Source organism: Ursus maritimus, unplaced genomic scaffold (assembly GCF_017311325.1).
Source record: "Ursus maritimus isolate PB19 unplaced genomic scaffold, ASM1731132v1 scaffold_17, whole genome shotgun sequence".
In the NCBI taxonomy this organism is placed as follows: Eukaryota; Metazoa; Chordata; class Mammalia; order Carnivora; family Ursidae; genus Ursus; species Ursus maritimus.
This window is the reverse complement of record NW_024424119.1, coordinates 8,073,865-8,088,773: the sequence shown is the minus strand read 5'-3', so window position 1 is coordinate 8,088,773 and position 14,909 is coordinate 8,073,865. Positions and strand designations below refer to the sequence as shown.

Sequence of the window (14,909 nt, the reverse complement as noted above, 5' to 3'; positions counted from 1 at the left end):
TTTTTCTTATGCAGTTCAACTTCCTCTCCGTTCTTTAGTTTTGAGGCATGATTAAAGTAAAAATTATGAGTTCTGAGAAGGCACTGAAATTTGTTTCCTAATACTCTGTTTTCGTGTGTCTGGGATTTTGGTAGCGTAATGAAAGCCGGTATCCTCCGACTAAAGGAGATGTCTGATTTTATGTCTACATCGTTTTTCACAAGAAAAAATTCTGGACATACAGGCATATGTAACATAAAGTAACATAGAGCCACCAACTGTGAATCCGACGTGACGTGGATTGTGCTGGGGGTTGGCATGAATGCTTTTCTTCTTCGTGTGTAAAATGAGGCTTCAGACGTATCTTATGTGTGAAATGCATTGCTGCAACGTGTGCAGATGGTAAGAACACATATGTCTCAATACCATTCTCCTAGCCTGTATGCTTTATCGCTCAATAGCCTGACAGATGCATACGGAAGAATTCATTCATTGCCGTCTCTGCTGATTGGTAGTACTTTTCGAAATGATGTCGTAATTTGGCAAACTGAATCTTGGTGGGGGGGCAGTACGGAAAGTAATGAAGAAATGGCACAGTTATAGCTCTGAAACTTGTACTTAGAAGACTTCTTCAAATATAAGGTTTTCGGTATTCTGTAATGTTAAAAAAGAGGGAAAAAAAACCCTAGTGTCACATTTGAGGCAGCATTTGAAAAATGCCTGTCTTTTTATCAGCGAAGGAGGATGAAAAAGTCCCTGAATCATTTTAAATATGCACAGAAAGAGAGACAGTGTTATAGGTGATGTCAGGTTAAGAAAAATAAAAGGTCAGTCTACGGACGCCGTCCGTAAAACTGTTTTTAATATAGTAGAGCACCTCATAACATGAGTCATTGTTAGGAAAAAATGAGCATTTCTATGCTGGAACTTAAATAATTTTCCTACAACAGGAGAACTGCATGCAACAATTACTAATATGACACTGCTGGCTAGTAAAGTGGGTACTAATTCAACCTCTATTCCAGTAAACGGTTTTGCTGTATCTGGATTTTCAACTATATGAAATTGAAGTCCAGGGGCGCCTGGGTGGCTCAGTTGGTTAAGCATCTGCCTTTGGCTTGGGTCATGATCCCGGAGTCCCAGGATCAAGCTCCATATGGGTCTCCCTTGCTCAGCAGGGAGTCTGCTTCTCCCTCTGCCTCTCTCATGTTCTCCCTCACTCTTTCTCTCTCAAATAAATAAACGAAATATTTTAAAAAATTGAAATCCAGAGCAACCACCATCAATGCCTCTGTAGTTCTTCAAATTATGCAGATGTTTAATCCAATGAACATTTGTTTAGTGCCTACTGTATGCCTTGCTGTGTGCTAAAGGTTGGGGAAATACAAAGACCAATAATTCCAACGATCCCTCATCTCAAGTTTATAATCTAATCTAGTAATGGAAACAGAAAGCTAACCACCTATATCATATAAAACATGATGGACGATGCCATACAGGCAGCTAAAAGTGCCATTGGCATGCACAAGAGGGGATTCAGTCATTCACGAGAAGTCAGTGAAGGCTCAGTGACTCAAGAAAAGTGCTTGAAAAAGGAGTACAGTTTCCTCAGACATGAATGTGAGGAATGGGGGTCCTGGAGGCTGGGAATAGCGTAAGAAAAGGTGTCTTTGGGAATGGATAGGGCGAGTGGGCAAAGCTTCATGAGCAAATCTGGGAGGGGGAGCGGGGAGAGTTGTAAGAGAGTAGACTGACATGTTAGGGTTGCAGAGGGCTTCAGCTGCCATGATGAAGAGCTTCCAATGGGTAACTCTTGAAGTGTTTGAGCAGTTATGATCAGATTGCCTTTTAGAAGACAACCCTGACAGCAAAATGGAGGATGGATTAGAGAAGAGAAAAATGGAGTTAGGAGAGGAAGGCATTTTAAGCCACGCTTTTACATTCTCATGTAAAATAGTATCTTTGTCTTCTCCGCACATAGGGGGTACAACATATAAAGATTTAGAGCAAAAACCATGGACGACATGTCTATTCATCTCAATGATTAAAAAAATTTATTGAATACCTGCTGCATGCCAGTGACATTTCTAAGGGCTGTGGATACAGTAGTCAACAAGCCAGACATGACCTCTGGCCTCAGGGAGCTTACCTTATCTTGGGGGAGAATGATCGATCAAACCACCACCACCAAATTAATAAGTAAGTGACTGCAGATTGGCCTGCCTGCTAGGAGGCAGCCAATAGAATGATACGATGCAAGTGTGTAGGTTAAATTGGAGATTGGGTAAGAGGTCTTTGTTAAGTTTCTCGGGGAAAGCCTTTCTGTTGGAATGAAATATGAAAAAATAAGTAGCTTAATATCATAGTATTTTTGGTACTAATTTGTGACCTCACTTACGAATACAGCCTTGGTTAAAAGTCCTTTCGAGGCATTTGCACTTACAGAGATAACCTCAGGGACAGGTTAACCGTTCAGGATTATCAGAAAGCTATCTGTACGAAGCGGTTCACTGTATTTCGGTATAGACTGCACTTGCGGAATCCTGATTTAGTCTTAGGTGAGCCTCACTGTAAATGAAATATTTAGGAAATATCTTATATGTACAAGATCCATATATGGAAGACCTTTGCCCGTTTTACAGAAAGGCTACTTTTTCCTGTGATGTTTTTCAGTGTCCCTTATTCACCTCCCACTAATCCGGTTTTCTGAGAAATCGCTGCCAGGCAACAGATTTATTGACATCCCTCTTTTTATCCTATAAGGAGAATTGTGTCATCAGTCTGGTTTTCTCCTTTTCCCAGGGCACCAGGAAGCTCAAAACTCAAAATGTGTGCTCATTTGTCTGTTTCTCTCTGTTGGGATTCTAGGATAGTATCTCTACTTTGTGTCTGCCTTCGTCCCTTGAATTTTGTGTTTTCATCAGTGGATTATTGCCGCCTTCCATTAAGCGAAGTGTCAAGTCCTTACTTGTACAAAAAAATCAGCCCTCAAATTTGATGCTTAGGATCCAACTGAGAGCAGGAACAGTGGGAATGGACAGGAATTTGGAAGTACTGAGGAGCTAGACCTTGAGGGTTGGATGGGCATGAAGGGTGGGGAGAGGGCAGAGGTCTGCTCCCCTGGGTGAATCTTGAGGCCGTACAAGAGGAAGAACAGATCTGAGGCCCGGTAAAAGATTTGGGTTTTAGACAAGCTGTTGGTCCCATGCCCTGCCGAATGGATGACCAGCCAATTAAAAAGAGTGCTTACAGCACAAGAGGCAGGTTATGATTGGGAATACAGATTCGAGCATAGCTGAGGACTTGGAAGTCAGTGGGGCTGCCAGGGGAAGGAAGGTTTTTGGAGAGGGGCTGCAGCTGACCCTTGAGGGATGTTTACAGTGAGTGACTAGGGGAGAGGAACCCACACTTTCCAGCCCAGGACCTTTGTACACTGTCATTTAACCAAGACCCCCATCCTCCATCCTTCAGCTGCCTCACGGTGATTCTTCCTTCTGGGTCCTTCTGAGACATTTTCTATTGTAGTAAGTTGGTCCCCCCACCCTTTTCTGAGATGGTTGCTTCTCGTATGAGCTCTTACAGCACTCTGTACTCTCCTGTCATAGGGCTTACCACATAGTTTTGGGATTGCTTCTTTAGTTCTCCTTCTCCCCACTACGCTGTAAACTCATTAACACGTGTATCTCCAGCATGTAGCTCCATGCCTGCCCCAGAGCCGCTGCTCAGCACACGTGTGCTAAGTGAATAAGTAAACTAGAAGGAGTCATCCTGAAAGTGGGAGGGGTGCTGTGTCAGAGATGTTAGGAGAGGACAGATGAGCGTCTACAGAGAGGGCCTCGGAGTCATGACGGTGGTGTTCACGGTACATCATGGTCTTAGTCCGCTCCGGCTGCCCTGACAAAACATCGGAGTGGCTTAAACAACATCTACTTAGTTCTCACAGTTCTGGAGGCTGAGAGGTCTGAGATCAAGGTGTAGGCAAGGATGTTTTGTTCTGAGGCCTCCTTTTTTGGCTTATCGGCTCCCTTCTCACTGTGTCCTCACTCTGGCAGAGATAGACCAAACAAGATCTCCAGTGTTCTTTCTCTTCTTAGAGGAACACTAACCCTATCACATTAGGGCCCCGCCCTTATCACCTTATTTGATCCTCAGTACCTCCGTAGACACCCTGTCTCCAAACAGGATCACACCAGAAGCTGGGGCTTCCACATACGAATTTTGGTATGTGTTGGGGGGTACACAAACATTAAGTCCATAACATCTTTCTTGTAGCTGGATACTGTTTATGGGTTGTAGACAGATGGATAGTTGGGTGGTAGATGTTCCTAGTTGCAAGTATGGTATATAACGTCCGATTCACGCAATGGAAGCCTCTACCTTTGCTCTGGATCCCGATCCAAAGGGCGTTGCTGGGACCCAGATCTACCTAGCCGAAACCGATCACTGCTGATCGGTAATTTCTTACGACTGATCTTACAGAGCTGCTTGCGTTGTCCACTAAATCTGCCTTTTTACTCACGTAACACAATCGATAACGACTGAATGCGCTTAGGCTCAGCCTGAAAAGGAATTTCACCAGGAGAAGGGTGTCAGGCACAGGAATGCATTAGGGAGGGAATTTATGGAACCTGATTTATTTTTGAATTAGATTAGATGATTATCTGCCTAGGTTGCTGTAGGTGTGGCTTTGCCTCCGGTGGAGGGATAGCCCAGATTTCCTTTCAAGTTTCTTCTTGGCCCCGACCTTCTCTGACTGGAATTTTCAAATTTATATTTTCAGGATTGTTTGAAATTCTTCTCTTCTCCATCCCCTACAAATACAGTCTGTTGGAAATAAGACAGATCCAGGAAAGAGTATCTATGTAACGTTGTAGGAGAAGATGTAGCAAAACAGAGCCTTTGGATAATTAATGAAAATGTTTGTCTTATTATATACTGGATAATCCTCGGATGCATAAAAAGTCATCACTGATCGTTTTTACTTTCCCGAAGAAACCATGGCAAGATGCATGGTCTAGGTGCACAGACAGTAGGGTTCCTTTGGTCTCTCTATTTTGGTAATATTATTTAAACCTCTTCCAGTCACTTTCTTTATTCCGACAACATTATTTATTGGGCATACACTTCGAATTGTAAAAAAATGGCCTAAGTATAGAAACAGCTTTCCCTGGATGGAAGAGTGGTTGTTGAGAGGATGAGCAGAAAAGGCAGGAGGTGTGTAATGGATCACCTCTCCTGGAAGCAGAGAGGGAGGCAAAAAGCATTTGACTTTTTGAAATAGAACATATATCTAGTATTTGTGGGAATATCTACTTGCTTCTCTTTTTGGTCGGTTTTAAGTGGGCCACTTCTGTTTTTCTCTAATGTTCTTTGGGAGAATTTGTTCCCGTAGGCCGGAAGTCTGGGCTAGAGGCAAGATGTTTGGAGTTTGTCTCCTTTCTTCCTCTGTGCATTAACATAAATCAAAACAAAACTCTAATCCCTTTATTATATTTGACAAGCATGGAGTATTGTTCTACCCTATGTCAGCAAAATCACTCCTTCTCGCTTGAACTCAGTTTTTTTTTGGATTGCCTTTTAACCTCCAGCATGTTTCGGGGAGCAGAGACATAACATAGGCACAGTAATAGTTTTGGGGGTTTGGCGGGAATGAGTAATTACCAATCCCTGAGCATAAACCCTGGTGATTGGGTTCATAGATTGTACGTTTTCCCCCCCTTCTACTGAACAGGCTACTCTGTATGTCTGGGGCTCCCTTTCCCTCTTCCTGTTCCTAAGCTCTTCAGTCATGAAGGTGATAGTGTAGGTCCATAATTGTTCTTCATAATGAATACGTAACACAAATTCTTTGGGCGATTTGAGCTGTGAGTATGAGAATTCTGGGCAGCGAACCTGTGTGTGGTCACTTAGAGCCCTTTGTGGTCACCAGTGTTGAATCCCACATGTATTAGGGGTTGAACCAGGCTGTTGGGGAGGCTGCACCCCCTTCTCCCCATTGTGTTGGGATGAGTTTATGTTTTCATATTTTAAACACCGTCTTTCTTGCATAGACAAATACAAGGTACAGAAAATGACTCAAAAATAAGGGTACGTGCTTTATTTTGTCAGAGCAATGAAGGAAAATGTGGAAACGAGGAATTCTGGAAGAGTTTTTCTTCACAGGGAAGGATCGATGGCAACCATTTCTTCACGCACATCCCTGAGTTTGCAGCCTTCGTGCCATTCAAGATGCCGTTGGAACGTGTACCTTTGAATAATACATTAAAGGAAAAAAACCCACCTTGTTTTAACAGTAGTTTATTTGGAGGCTGTACAAATAAGAAAATCATGTTATAGGTTAAAACAAAAAGCCACACCAACCCGCCCTCTCAGCCCTTTTCTTTGGGGGAAGCGGGCCAGATGTTTAAACAATATTGCGGGCTTGTGCACGCCGCGGTACTTGGAGACCTTGGGAAAGAAATCATGTCTGCACCCCTGGTGTGTCACAGTTTTAGACCCCTGACCTAGAAACCGTTTAAACAGATGTTTAGTTTAAGGGATTTATGTCGACATTGAACCTTTTTTTCCTTTGCAAATGGCTGCCTCTAACACTGGAACTTTCTTCTAGGCTAAGGACCAGAGAAACAACTACCTCTCACAACTTTCTAGTTTGGTGTAGAGACCATTCTGGTGCAACAGGAACCAAACAAAGAATGAAAGGACTGCCTCATTCCTGGGGAGGAACATCTTTGTCCCCCCCTCTCAGGTGTGTGCATGGTGAGCGCAGACTTTCAACAGTCAGTGTTTACCAACCTCAGGAAACCCCTAGCGATTATGAACCAGCATCAGTTGTGGCTTCCCTTCCCTTTCCCATGTCCAGCCTGCAAATCTCAGTCTGCTCCTTCTCCCAGAAGCGATTCCTCCTCAACTTTGATCCTGGCTCTGTAGTTTGGGTCAGTCCCGAACGAAGCCTTGCATCATCGCTGCCTTTATGAAAGTGTTTATTTCATATCTGAAATGTTTTCATGTGCATTCGCTCTGCTTTGACTTGCAGAAGGAGAAAGAAAGGAGTTTTACTGGAGGCAAAACAGCCACCTGTGAAAACTAATTGCGTAGGTAGAGGTTTGATGGTATCTCTGAGAGGGATCCAGCAGGAAGAAAGTAAATGTTCTAAATCTACAAGGAAATCACCTGGGTGCCAAGCTGACCCTCTTCATCAAAGGCAGGATTGAAATAGCCCATCAGATCGGGGGCCCGTGTTCAGGAGGCGGGGTGGGGAAAGCGGCAAGAGGGAGGAGCCCCGTGAAAGAAGGCGCAGTTCATCCGGGTGAACCGTGTAGGTGCGTGAAAAATGACAAACGTGATCAACTCAACCAAACCTCCTTGTTAGAGGCTGACATGTGATGTGAACGGTCTATAGTTACTTTCGAACCAGTTTGGGATGTGGCTGCTTTGGAGTTCCTTTTCTCTCCCCCTCATCAAGCTTTCCTCTTCAGTCTTTTTTTTTTTTTTTTAAGATTTTATTTATTTATTTGACAGAGCAAGAGAGGGAACACAAGCAAGGGGAGTGGGAGAGGAAGAAGCATGCTCCCAGCGGAGGAGCTCGATCCCAGAACGCCGGGATCACGCCCTGAGCGAAAGGCAGACGCTTAACGACTGAGCCACCCAGGCGCCCCTCCTCTTCAGTCTTAAATTCTGTGGTCTTGACCTTTTTTTTCCCCTTTCCTTGATCCCACCAGTCTGGTATACCCAAGTGTTTCTCGCCATTAAGAGGTCAAGATATCCTGTGGTGGAGAGGCAGGAATCAGCGAGGCCAGCTACCTTTTGTCACTGTCTGTGTAGCATCCTGAGCTGATTGCCCACGAGTTCAGAAAAAGCAGGTCCACTGGGCCTCCCACTGAACCTCGCGCAGAAGACAGATCCGTGAGTGGTCTTCCAGATGGCAGGATCTAATCGATCCTGCAAAACCCTACATTTTGCAGGTCACTCCCTATAGAAATCAGCTGTAGTCTCAGCACTAGTCTCAGTGCTTGACTAACACACCTACACGTAGCCTTAGTTGTGCAGCGGGAAAGGTTTAACAGCATGCATCTGCACGCAAGCGACTTTTCTTATTGGCTGGCTTCCGTGGCTGTCTTCAAAACTCTAGAGAGGAGGGGAAAGTTCCTAGTATTTGAAGCACCATGAGATTTTAGGGAGATTTGGGGAACAGTTAGATGATCCTTCCTGGAGCCCAGTAAAAATAAATCTTTAGAAAGTGACAAAGGGGTTTTACAAAAGCTCCATAAACTAAAGAGCCCGAATTGAAAGGATACTTACATGATTTTAAATTGCAGACTTTGGACACCTTTTTTTTTTTTTTCCTCCAGAGAAAGAGAGCATGAGTGGGGAGGGGCAGAGGGACAGGGAAAGAGAGAATCCCAAGCAGACTCCCCTCTGAACACAGAGCCAGACACAGGGCTTGATCTCACAACCCTGAGATCATGACCTGAGCCAAAACGAAGAGTCAGACGCTTAACTGACTGAGCCACTCAGACACCCCTGGACACACTTCTTTTTTTCTTTCTTTCTTTCTTTTTTTTTAAATATTTATTTATTCGACAGAGAGAGAGAGAGCCAGCGAGAGAGGGAACACAAGCAGGGGGAGTGGGAGAGGAAGAAGCAGGCTCCCAGTGGAGGAGCCTGATGTGGGGCTCGATCCCATAATGCTGGGATCACACCCTGAGCCGAAGGCAGACGCTTAACCGCTGTGCCACCCAGGCGCCCCCCCGGACACGCTTCTTGATGTCCAGGGTAATCTGAGGCCAACACTCGGGTGGGCCTGTGGTGCATCCTACAATGCTGAAGCACCCCAAGGAGCTGGAATTAGGAGACCAGAGGGTTTTCTTGGAGGTCCCATTGCCTTAAGTTTTCACTGTCTAGAAGATAACTAGACCCCAGTCTCTGAAGTTCATGGGGCCTCACTTATCTCATTGCACTGGGGCTCCTCCCTACCTGTTCTCTTTACTGCAGTGTCTTGCAGGTTCTCTCAGGATTCAAGAGCTCTACACCTGTTAATGAGAGCCCTCCCTCCAGAGCTTCCCACTTTAAAGTGCCATCAGAGACCGTTCTATGGAAGCTAATCTCAAACCATTGTGAATCTGTCCAGGTGCTGTATTGGAGGCCTCCTTCTCACATTCAACCCCAGTCAACTAAAGTGTCTGGTTTTCATTAATACCATTGAGAGAGAAGAGCTTTCTGACAGTAATATGTCACAATGTCCCTGGGCCCCTCTTCCCAGAGCCTAAGCCAATGGGTCCCCACTTGTGTGAAAAACTTCTCGTCCATTGTACATAATATAAGATCTTGCTCAAGGGCCGCTCACAGTCACTTACTGTGCATTTCCAAGTATGTAGGCACTTAGGCCATTTTGATTATCTATCTATCTATCTATCTATCTATCTATATCTATCTATCTATCATCTACATCCCCTTGACATGTGTGAGAGATTTATTCAGGGATGATCATGGGTTCCTAAACTTACAGGTAGCCCTTTGGAATATAATTTCCTGCCCAGGTATCTGTTTTTGGCCAAGCACCACCATGTATACAGTTCTCTTAACATTCTCTTTGCTTCTGTCACCAACATAGGCAACTGGCTTTTCTTCCAGTGACCTTTTATTTTTTACACAAAGAAACAATGTTATCACTTTATAAATTTATAACAATGAATAAAGAGAGAACAACAGGTTCACTCTGAGATGTGGCTGTTGACTGGATGGCCTGGTTTATGAAATGCCAGTGGTTCACTCCAGCCTTACATTCCTGTGACTCGGATTTGTTTTCAGCAAAACTACAAATCTGATTATAGAACTCTTCCTCCACCTTGACAGAACGTCATGACTATTTCGTGAACCCTAGAACATGGTTTAGGGCAATGCTCGTGTTCCATATGAGCCCAAATGAAGGCAGATCCTCGGAGGAAGGTGCAGTGGGAGGAGCCGTCCAAGACCGTGTGTTGGTCCTGGGACCCAGTGTCAGGTTGAGCAAGTGGGTGTGTTTGTGTGAATGTGTATGTGTACATGTGTGTTTACCTCTGTTATTATTATAACGTTTCCACATGACCTGCTTTAAAATGCAGTGGTATCCACACTAACCTGACTTATGAGACCATGGTGTAAACTTTTTAAAAAAAGTATTTTGGAAATGACAGCATAATAGAAAAGTTAAAAATAGAAAAGATAAAAAATATCTGGTGGGCTTCTTTCTCCGAGTCATTTCCTAGTTCCTCCTGAATGTTCAGGAAAATCTCATTTGGAATGGTTTCCATCATAAAGTATCCAGGGGCAAATAAAACATACATTGAGGGTAGCATCAGCAGAGAGAGAATTCACAGGGCGTATGGCAGTGAGACCTCATCAGTTTCGAACCAAGAAGTATGGGCTAGTTTGATGCCACGTCCTTGTCCCATGGCAGAAGGGAGACCTGGCTCGGAGAACAGATCTGGAAAGGCAGCTCAGGGCCACGTGCCCCAGATGTGTAGAAATGTTCTTAGATGCATAGACAACATCGTGTTCTCACCCACCAGCAAAACTCTTTGACTGGAAGGGCTGAATTATTCAGCATAATCCTGAAAGCATTGTTCCCTTACTAATAAGCATCCAAGGTTAAACAGCCTGTTGGCTAAATTGCATGTTGGAATCAATCGCCCTGCTAGATCAGAGCATTTATAAAAGTAGTAGCTCTGAATGGAAGTTCTCAGTAATGACAAGCTGTACCTTTGCTTCCATTGAATTTATATTCTAAAATGAGTCATCAAAGAGGTTCTTTTACAGCTTACTACGTCCATAAAAGAACACTCAAGATGCTTGACAGTAGCAACAAGCTACCGACACTAAAAACATAAATGGGGGGACGAAAGCCCACGCTGTTCAGTTTAGTAAATCGCACGATTTAAAGAAAACCTCATTATGGGAGATACTGATAACATGTTCTTAAAAAAAAAAAAAAACACCAAAACCAAACTTGTCCCTTCTAAAAATCTTATCTCCCTTTAGCACTACTACGAATAATCCTGCCTATGCGTATTAATAAATTCAAAGATAAAGACACCATGGAAAGTGCGCTTGTAGACCTCATCTCTGGAGTTGTCTCTTTATTGCTCAGAGGTTTTGGAGGCTTTATTTATTCATTGGGCACCAAACATGGACTGGGGAGGCCGGAATTCACGGTCCCACATCCAGCTCTTCCAAGAGCCACCTCGGTATCTCACCCGCTCTTGTTAGCTGCACAGTAGCTGGGATGAGGCACAGCAGGGCCCCCGGTGTTCCCCACTTTCTTGGTCTGTATTCAGTTATAGATGCGTGTTGACTCATTTCGTATTCACAATAACCTTGCTTTTATCCCCGTTTTAGGGGTGAGGAACCAGAGGCTGTGTGTTGAACCAACTTGCTCAAGGCCAGACAACTCTTAGGTGTCCAAGTCAGGTTTAGAACCAGAACTGGGTCTGGCTTTGGAGCCCTGAGTGCCCAACCTTGAGGCACCACTGTCTCATCTTCAGAAATGTCTGAGTTCTTGTCACCAGCTGGGCCCTTCCTCCGGGTGCTCCTGCTGCGAGGCCCCAGAAAGGCAGCTTGACTCGCAGCTCTGCTTGGTTCTGAGGGGAGCGCTGAGATAGTGGCAAAGCTGGGGCCAGCCAAGCCATGGGGGCTTAGTTCCCGTTGCTGTCTGGAGGGCAGGAGGGTTGGGAAGCCAACCACCTGAGCATGCCGAGCTGTCGGTCAGGCTGTACAGTGGGCCTCTGGTGCGCTGGGGAGCGAATCACCCCCCACTTGGTCCCTCTCACCCTTCTCTCCCAATCGGTCTTGTCACTTTGCGTCCAATTTCACGAGCTCTTGCTGATTAAGTAACTACGATTCTCATGGTTTTGCAACTGGCCGCCGAACAGGCTAGGGTTTCTAAAATATTTTAATGGTCTGAATATTCTCTTTTTTTTTGGAAGTTAGAGGACTGGAGGCAGGAATAGGAATATTATATTTCACGGCCCTTTCTTTCTCTTTCTCTGCATCTTTCTATGAGTTTTTCCCTTTTTCCTGATTTTTCTTCTATCTCATTCTTTTTATATCAGTAGTGTGGATCAAACGGAAGCGTTTTTGTTTTGTTTTGTTTTGTTTTGTTTTGTTTAAAGGAGGGGAACTTGCTCAGTTAAAATTTTTAGGGACATACATTTATTTCCAAAATGCAGAATGGCTTTATGGTTAATAATTTTTTTTCCTGGCCACATTTTCCCCTCTGTAACGGCTTTTGGATTTGAGATGAAACATGAAAGCTGAGTAATTAAGGCAAAAAAATTAGTAAGACTTTTATCACGTTTAATTCAGCCTCTCGAGTTCGATGGATACTTTCGTCGGTTTGAGGCCTCGGCAGAAGTAGGTCAAGATGAATGCTTTCGGTAAAAGAGAAGCTGCATAGAATGTTTCGTTTTATCCGGACGACAGCCGTATGGTGGCAGGCACCGTATTGGCCTCACTTTGCATCCAAGGGAGAAGTGAAGGGACTTTCCAACATCACACAGCCAGTTGGTGGTGGGTTTAGATGAGGTGCTTTGATTCCAAGATGTGTGTGCTTCTTCGCTCCTTCTATAAAGCCATATAGAGGGGATTAAAACGCCCCTGGAATCTGGAGCTAACTTGAATACGATACAGTTGAACTAGAAGTTTTGGAAAGGCATGCTGGCCGTCACTGGATCCTTTTGCATATATGGCATTCTCCCTGTCAATTAAATGCCTACAAAACACACCGAGACTCATCGATGAGCTGTGTTGTTTAAAGGTAACTTTTAATGACCTTGTGAAGCCTCCACACTCCATCTGTTTCATCAATAAAAATGCATCAAAATTTTTTTATCTTTTTAAAGGATGGTAGGAGGGTTAATCTGTTACTACCTATAAAATACCTTAGTTGAGGTACATGTCCATGTTAGTTATAATGTTCGATCTGATTCTTACCACATGTAACACGCCATTAGTACACCCTGTGCTTTTGTATCGTGCTTGGTGACTAGGAAGGTTTTCATACCCCCTGAGGCATTGACTGTATACCCATTTATTTGTGAATAGGAAGCAAAGCCATTGCTTTATTGTCAATGCTCAAAGTCATTGGCAAGTTTACAGTTGAGATTTAGTCCCCACGTGGTCTTACACTAAAGATATGCAGTTAAAGTGTTAGAAGCAGAATGTTCAACAAATTCAGCAAAATTCTTTCTCGGCAGTTGCAGAAGAAAAAGTACCGAAGAGTTTACTCCTGATGGTTCAGCCAAATTCATTTCATTTTGAAAATTGGAAGCCGGGTTGGGACTTTCATATGCTAATATGTCAAGGCTTGTAGCTTAAATGTTTTTGTCTGAAGTTCAGGAGGGGTGAAAGGTCATTGTTATCACTTAGCCCCCCAGCCCCTGACTGTTAACCCACATATACACACATGAACAGGTGCACACACCTGTATACTACCCCCTGCTCCAGAGTCCCAACCAAGGACGGAAAGCAAAATAAACCTTATTCCAGTGAAGAGGTAAACGGTTCTGTTCTTGGTGAGATTAATAAACATATGATAATTCAGTTATTTATCTCTGATACCTGGTGTTATTATAAACAACACCGACATTACAGCAGATGAGTTTTTGGATCCCTGGAAGGCCTTTGAGCAGCTATTAGAGAACCAATGCACTGGAGTCCTGTAAAATAAATTAGCCTCATCAGTTCACTTCAAATCAGCAAACAATTATTGAGCGCAGGTCCCTGAAGACGCACGTCTCCATGCTTATATGCTTATGTCTGGTGGGGGAGATAAGATCAGTAAGTAGCGCAAAGCCAAGTCGGGTCGGTCTCTAAGACAAGTAGAAATGGGGGGCTGTTGAGATGCAGTGGGCTGGCTCACATCTGGTTGTGGGGGAGGAAGGAGCAACTTTGGAGAAGTGGTATTTTTGATTGACCTCAAGCGACGGGTTTTGAGAAGGGTGTGGGAGACATTTCGACCAGGGGAACAGCATGGCCAAAAGTGAAAGGGCAGGAAAATGCGTGAGAAGTTAGGCAGTGTGGCTGGAATATGCAACTTATGGGTGGGAGGTGGGCACCGGGCAGCAGGGTGCCACATGGGGAAAACAGATTGAGGCTACCTCATGAAGAGCCTTGAATGTTGGATTGAGAGATTTGTACTTATGGTGCTAATTCCTAGAAGATATCTAGAGGCAGCTCCCAGGGTATTACTAATTCTCCCAAGAGTTTCAGACAACCTGACTTAACACATTTTATTTGTATAGTATTTCATTGGGATCCAAAGAATCTAGATCTCCCTGACTTTTTTATTTCTGGGATTTTGGGGGGATGTGTTGTGTTCATCAGAGAAAACCATGCACCCACAGGCTGCTATGCTCTCCCTGTGCATTTCCAGCCTTCCCAGAAACAATCATCTTGCAAACTGTCAAATTATCCAGCTATAATCTAATTGATGGTGACTGCTGAGTCCCTTAGCACCAAAGAACTTGTATCAAGCAAGCTTCTTTCTTTCAAACATTTGTTAGTTCATTAAAGATGTTATGTTAGAGGTAAGATATGATGATGCATCTGAGAAGGGAATAAAAGACCAGGACAAAAGACAAGTTGAATAGTCAAAGATGAGCAATAAGCATCAGGGAAAGCTAACTATAGCACCTGATTTTGATTGAATAACTGGTGATAGCGTTGGCTTTGAAGTTGTTGCCAGTCTGCCTATACTTTCTTCATGGATGGAATGAATGAAAATTATGAAGCATTGATGTAAAAATAATTTTTTTTGTCTGCTTTCTTTCCTTCTTAAGAATCTTCCTTTCCTTTCCTTTCCTTTCCTTTCCTTTCTTCCCTTCCCTTCCCTTCCTCTTCTTCCCTCCCTCCCTCCTTCCTTCCTTCCTTCCTTCCTTCCTTCCTTCCTTCCTTCC

General features: G+C 43.9%; 1 protein-coding gene across 8 annotated transcripts in view; it reads left to right on the top strand.

Annotated features, from left to right (window-relative positions):
* Positions 1 to 14,909, top strand: part of NFIB (nuclear factor I B) — a 230,636-nt gene that overhangs the window by 43,080 nt on the left and 172,647 nt on the right. Inside the window, exon 3 of one of the 8 annotated variants that reach the window (XM_040631447.1) lies at positions 6,088 to 6,110. The exons of the other annotated variants lie outside the window; for them this stretch is intronic. Coding sequence (XP_040487381.1) covers positions 6,088 to 6,095 — 8 coding nt within the window. The 3' untranslated portion in view covers positions 6,096 to 6,110. Of the gene's footprint in view, positions 1 to 6,087; positions 6,111 to 14,909 lie in introns of those variants that run through there. 8 annotated transcript variants of the gene reach the window in all.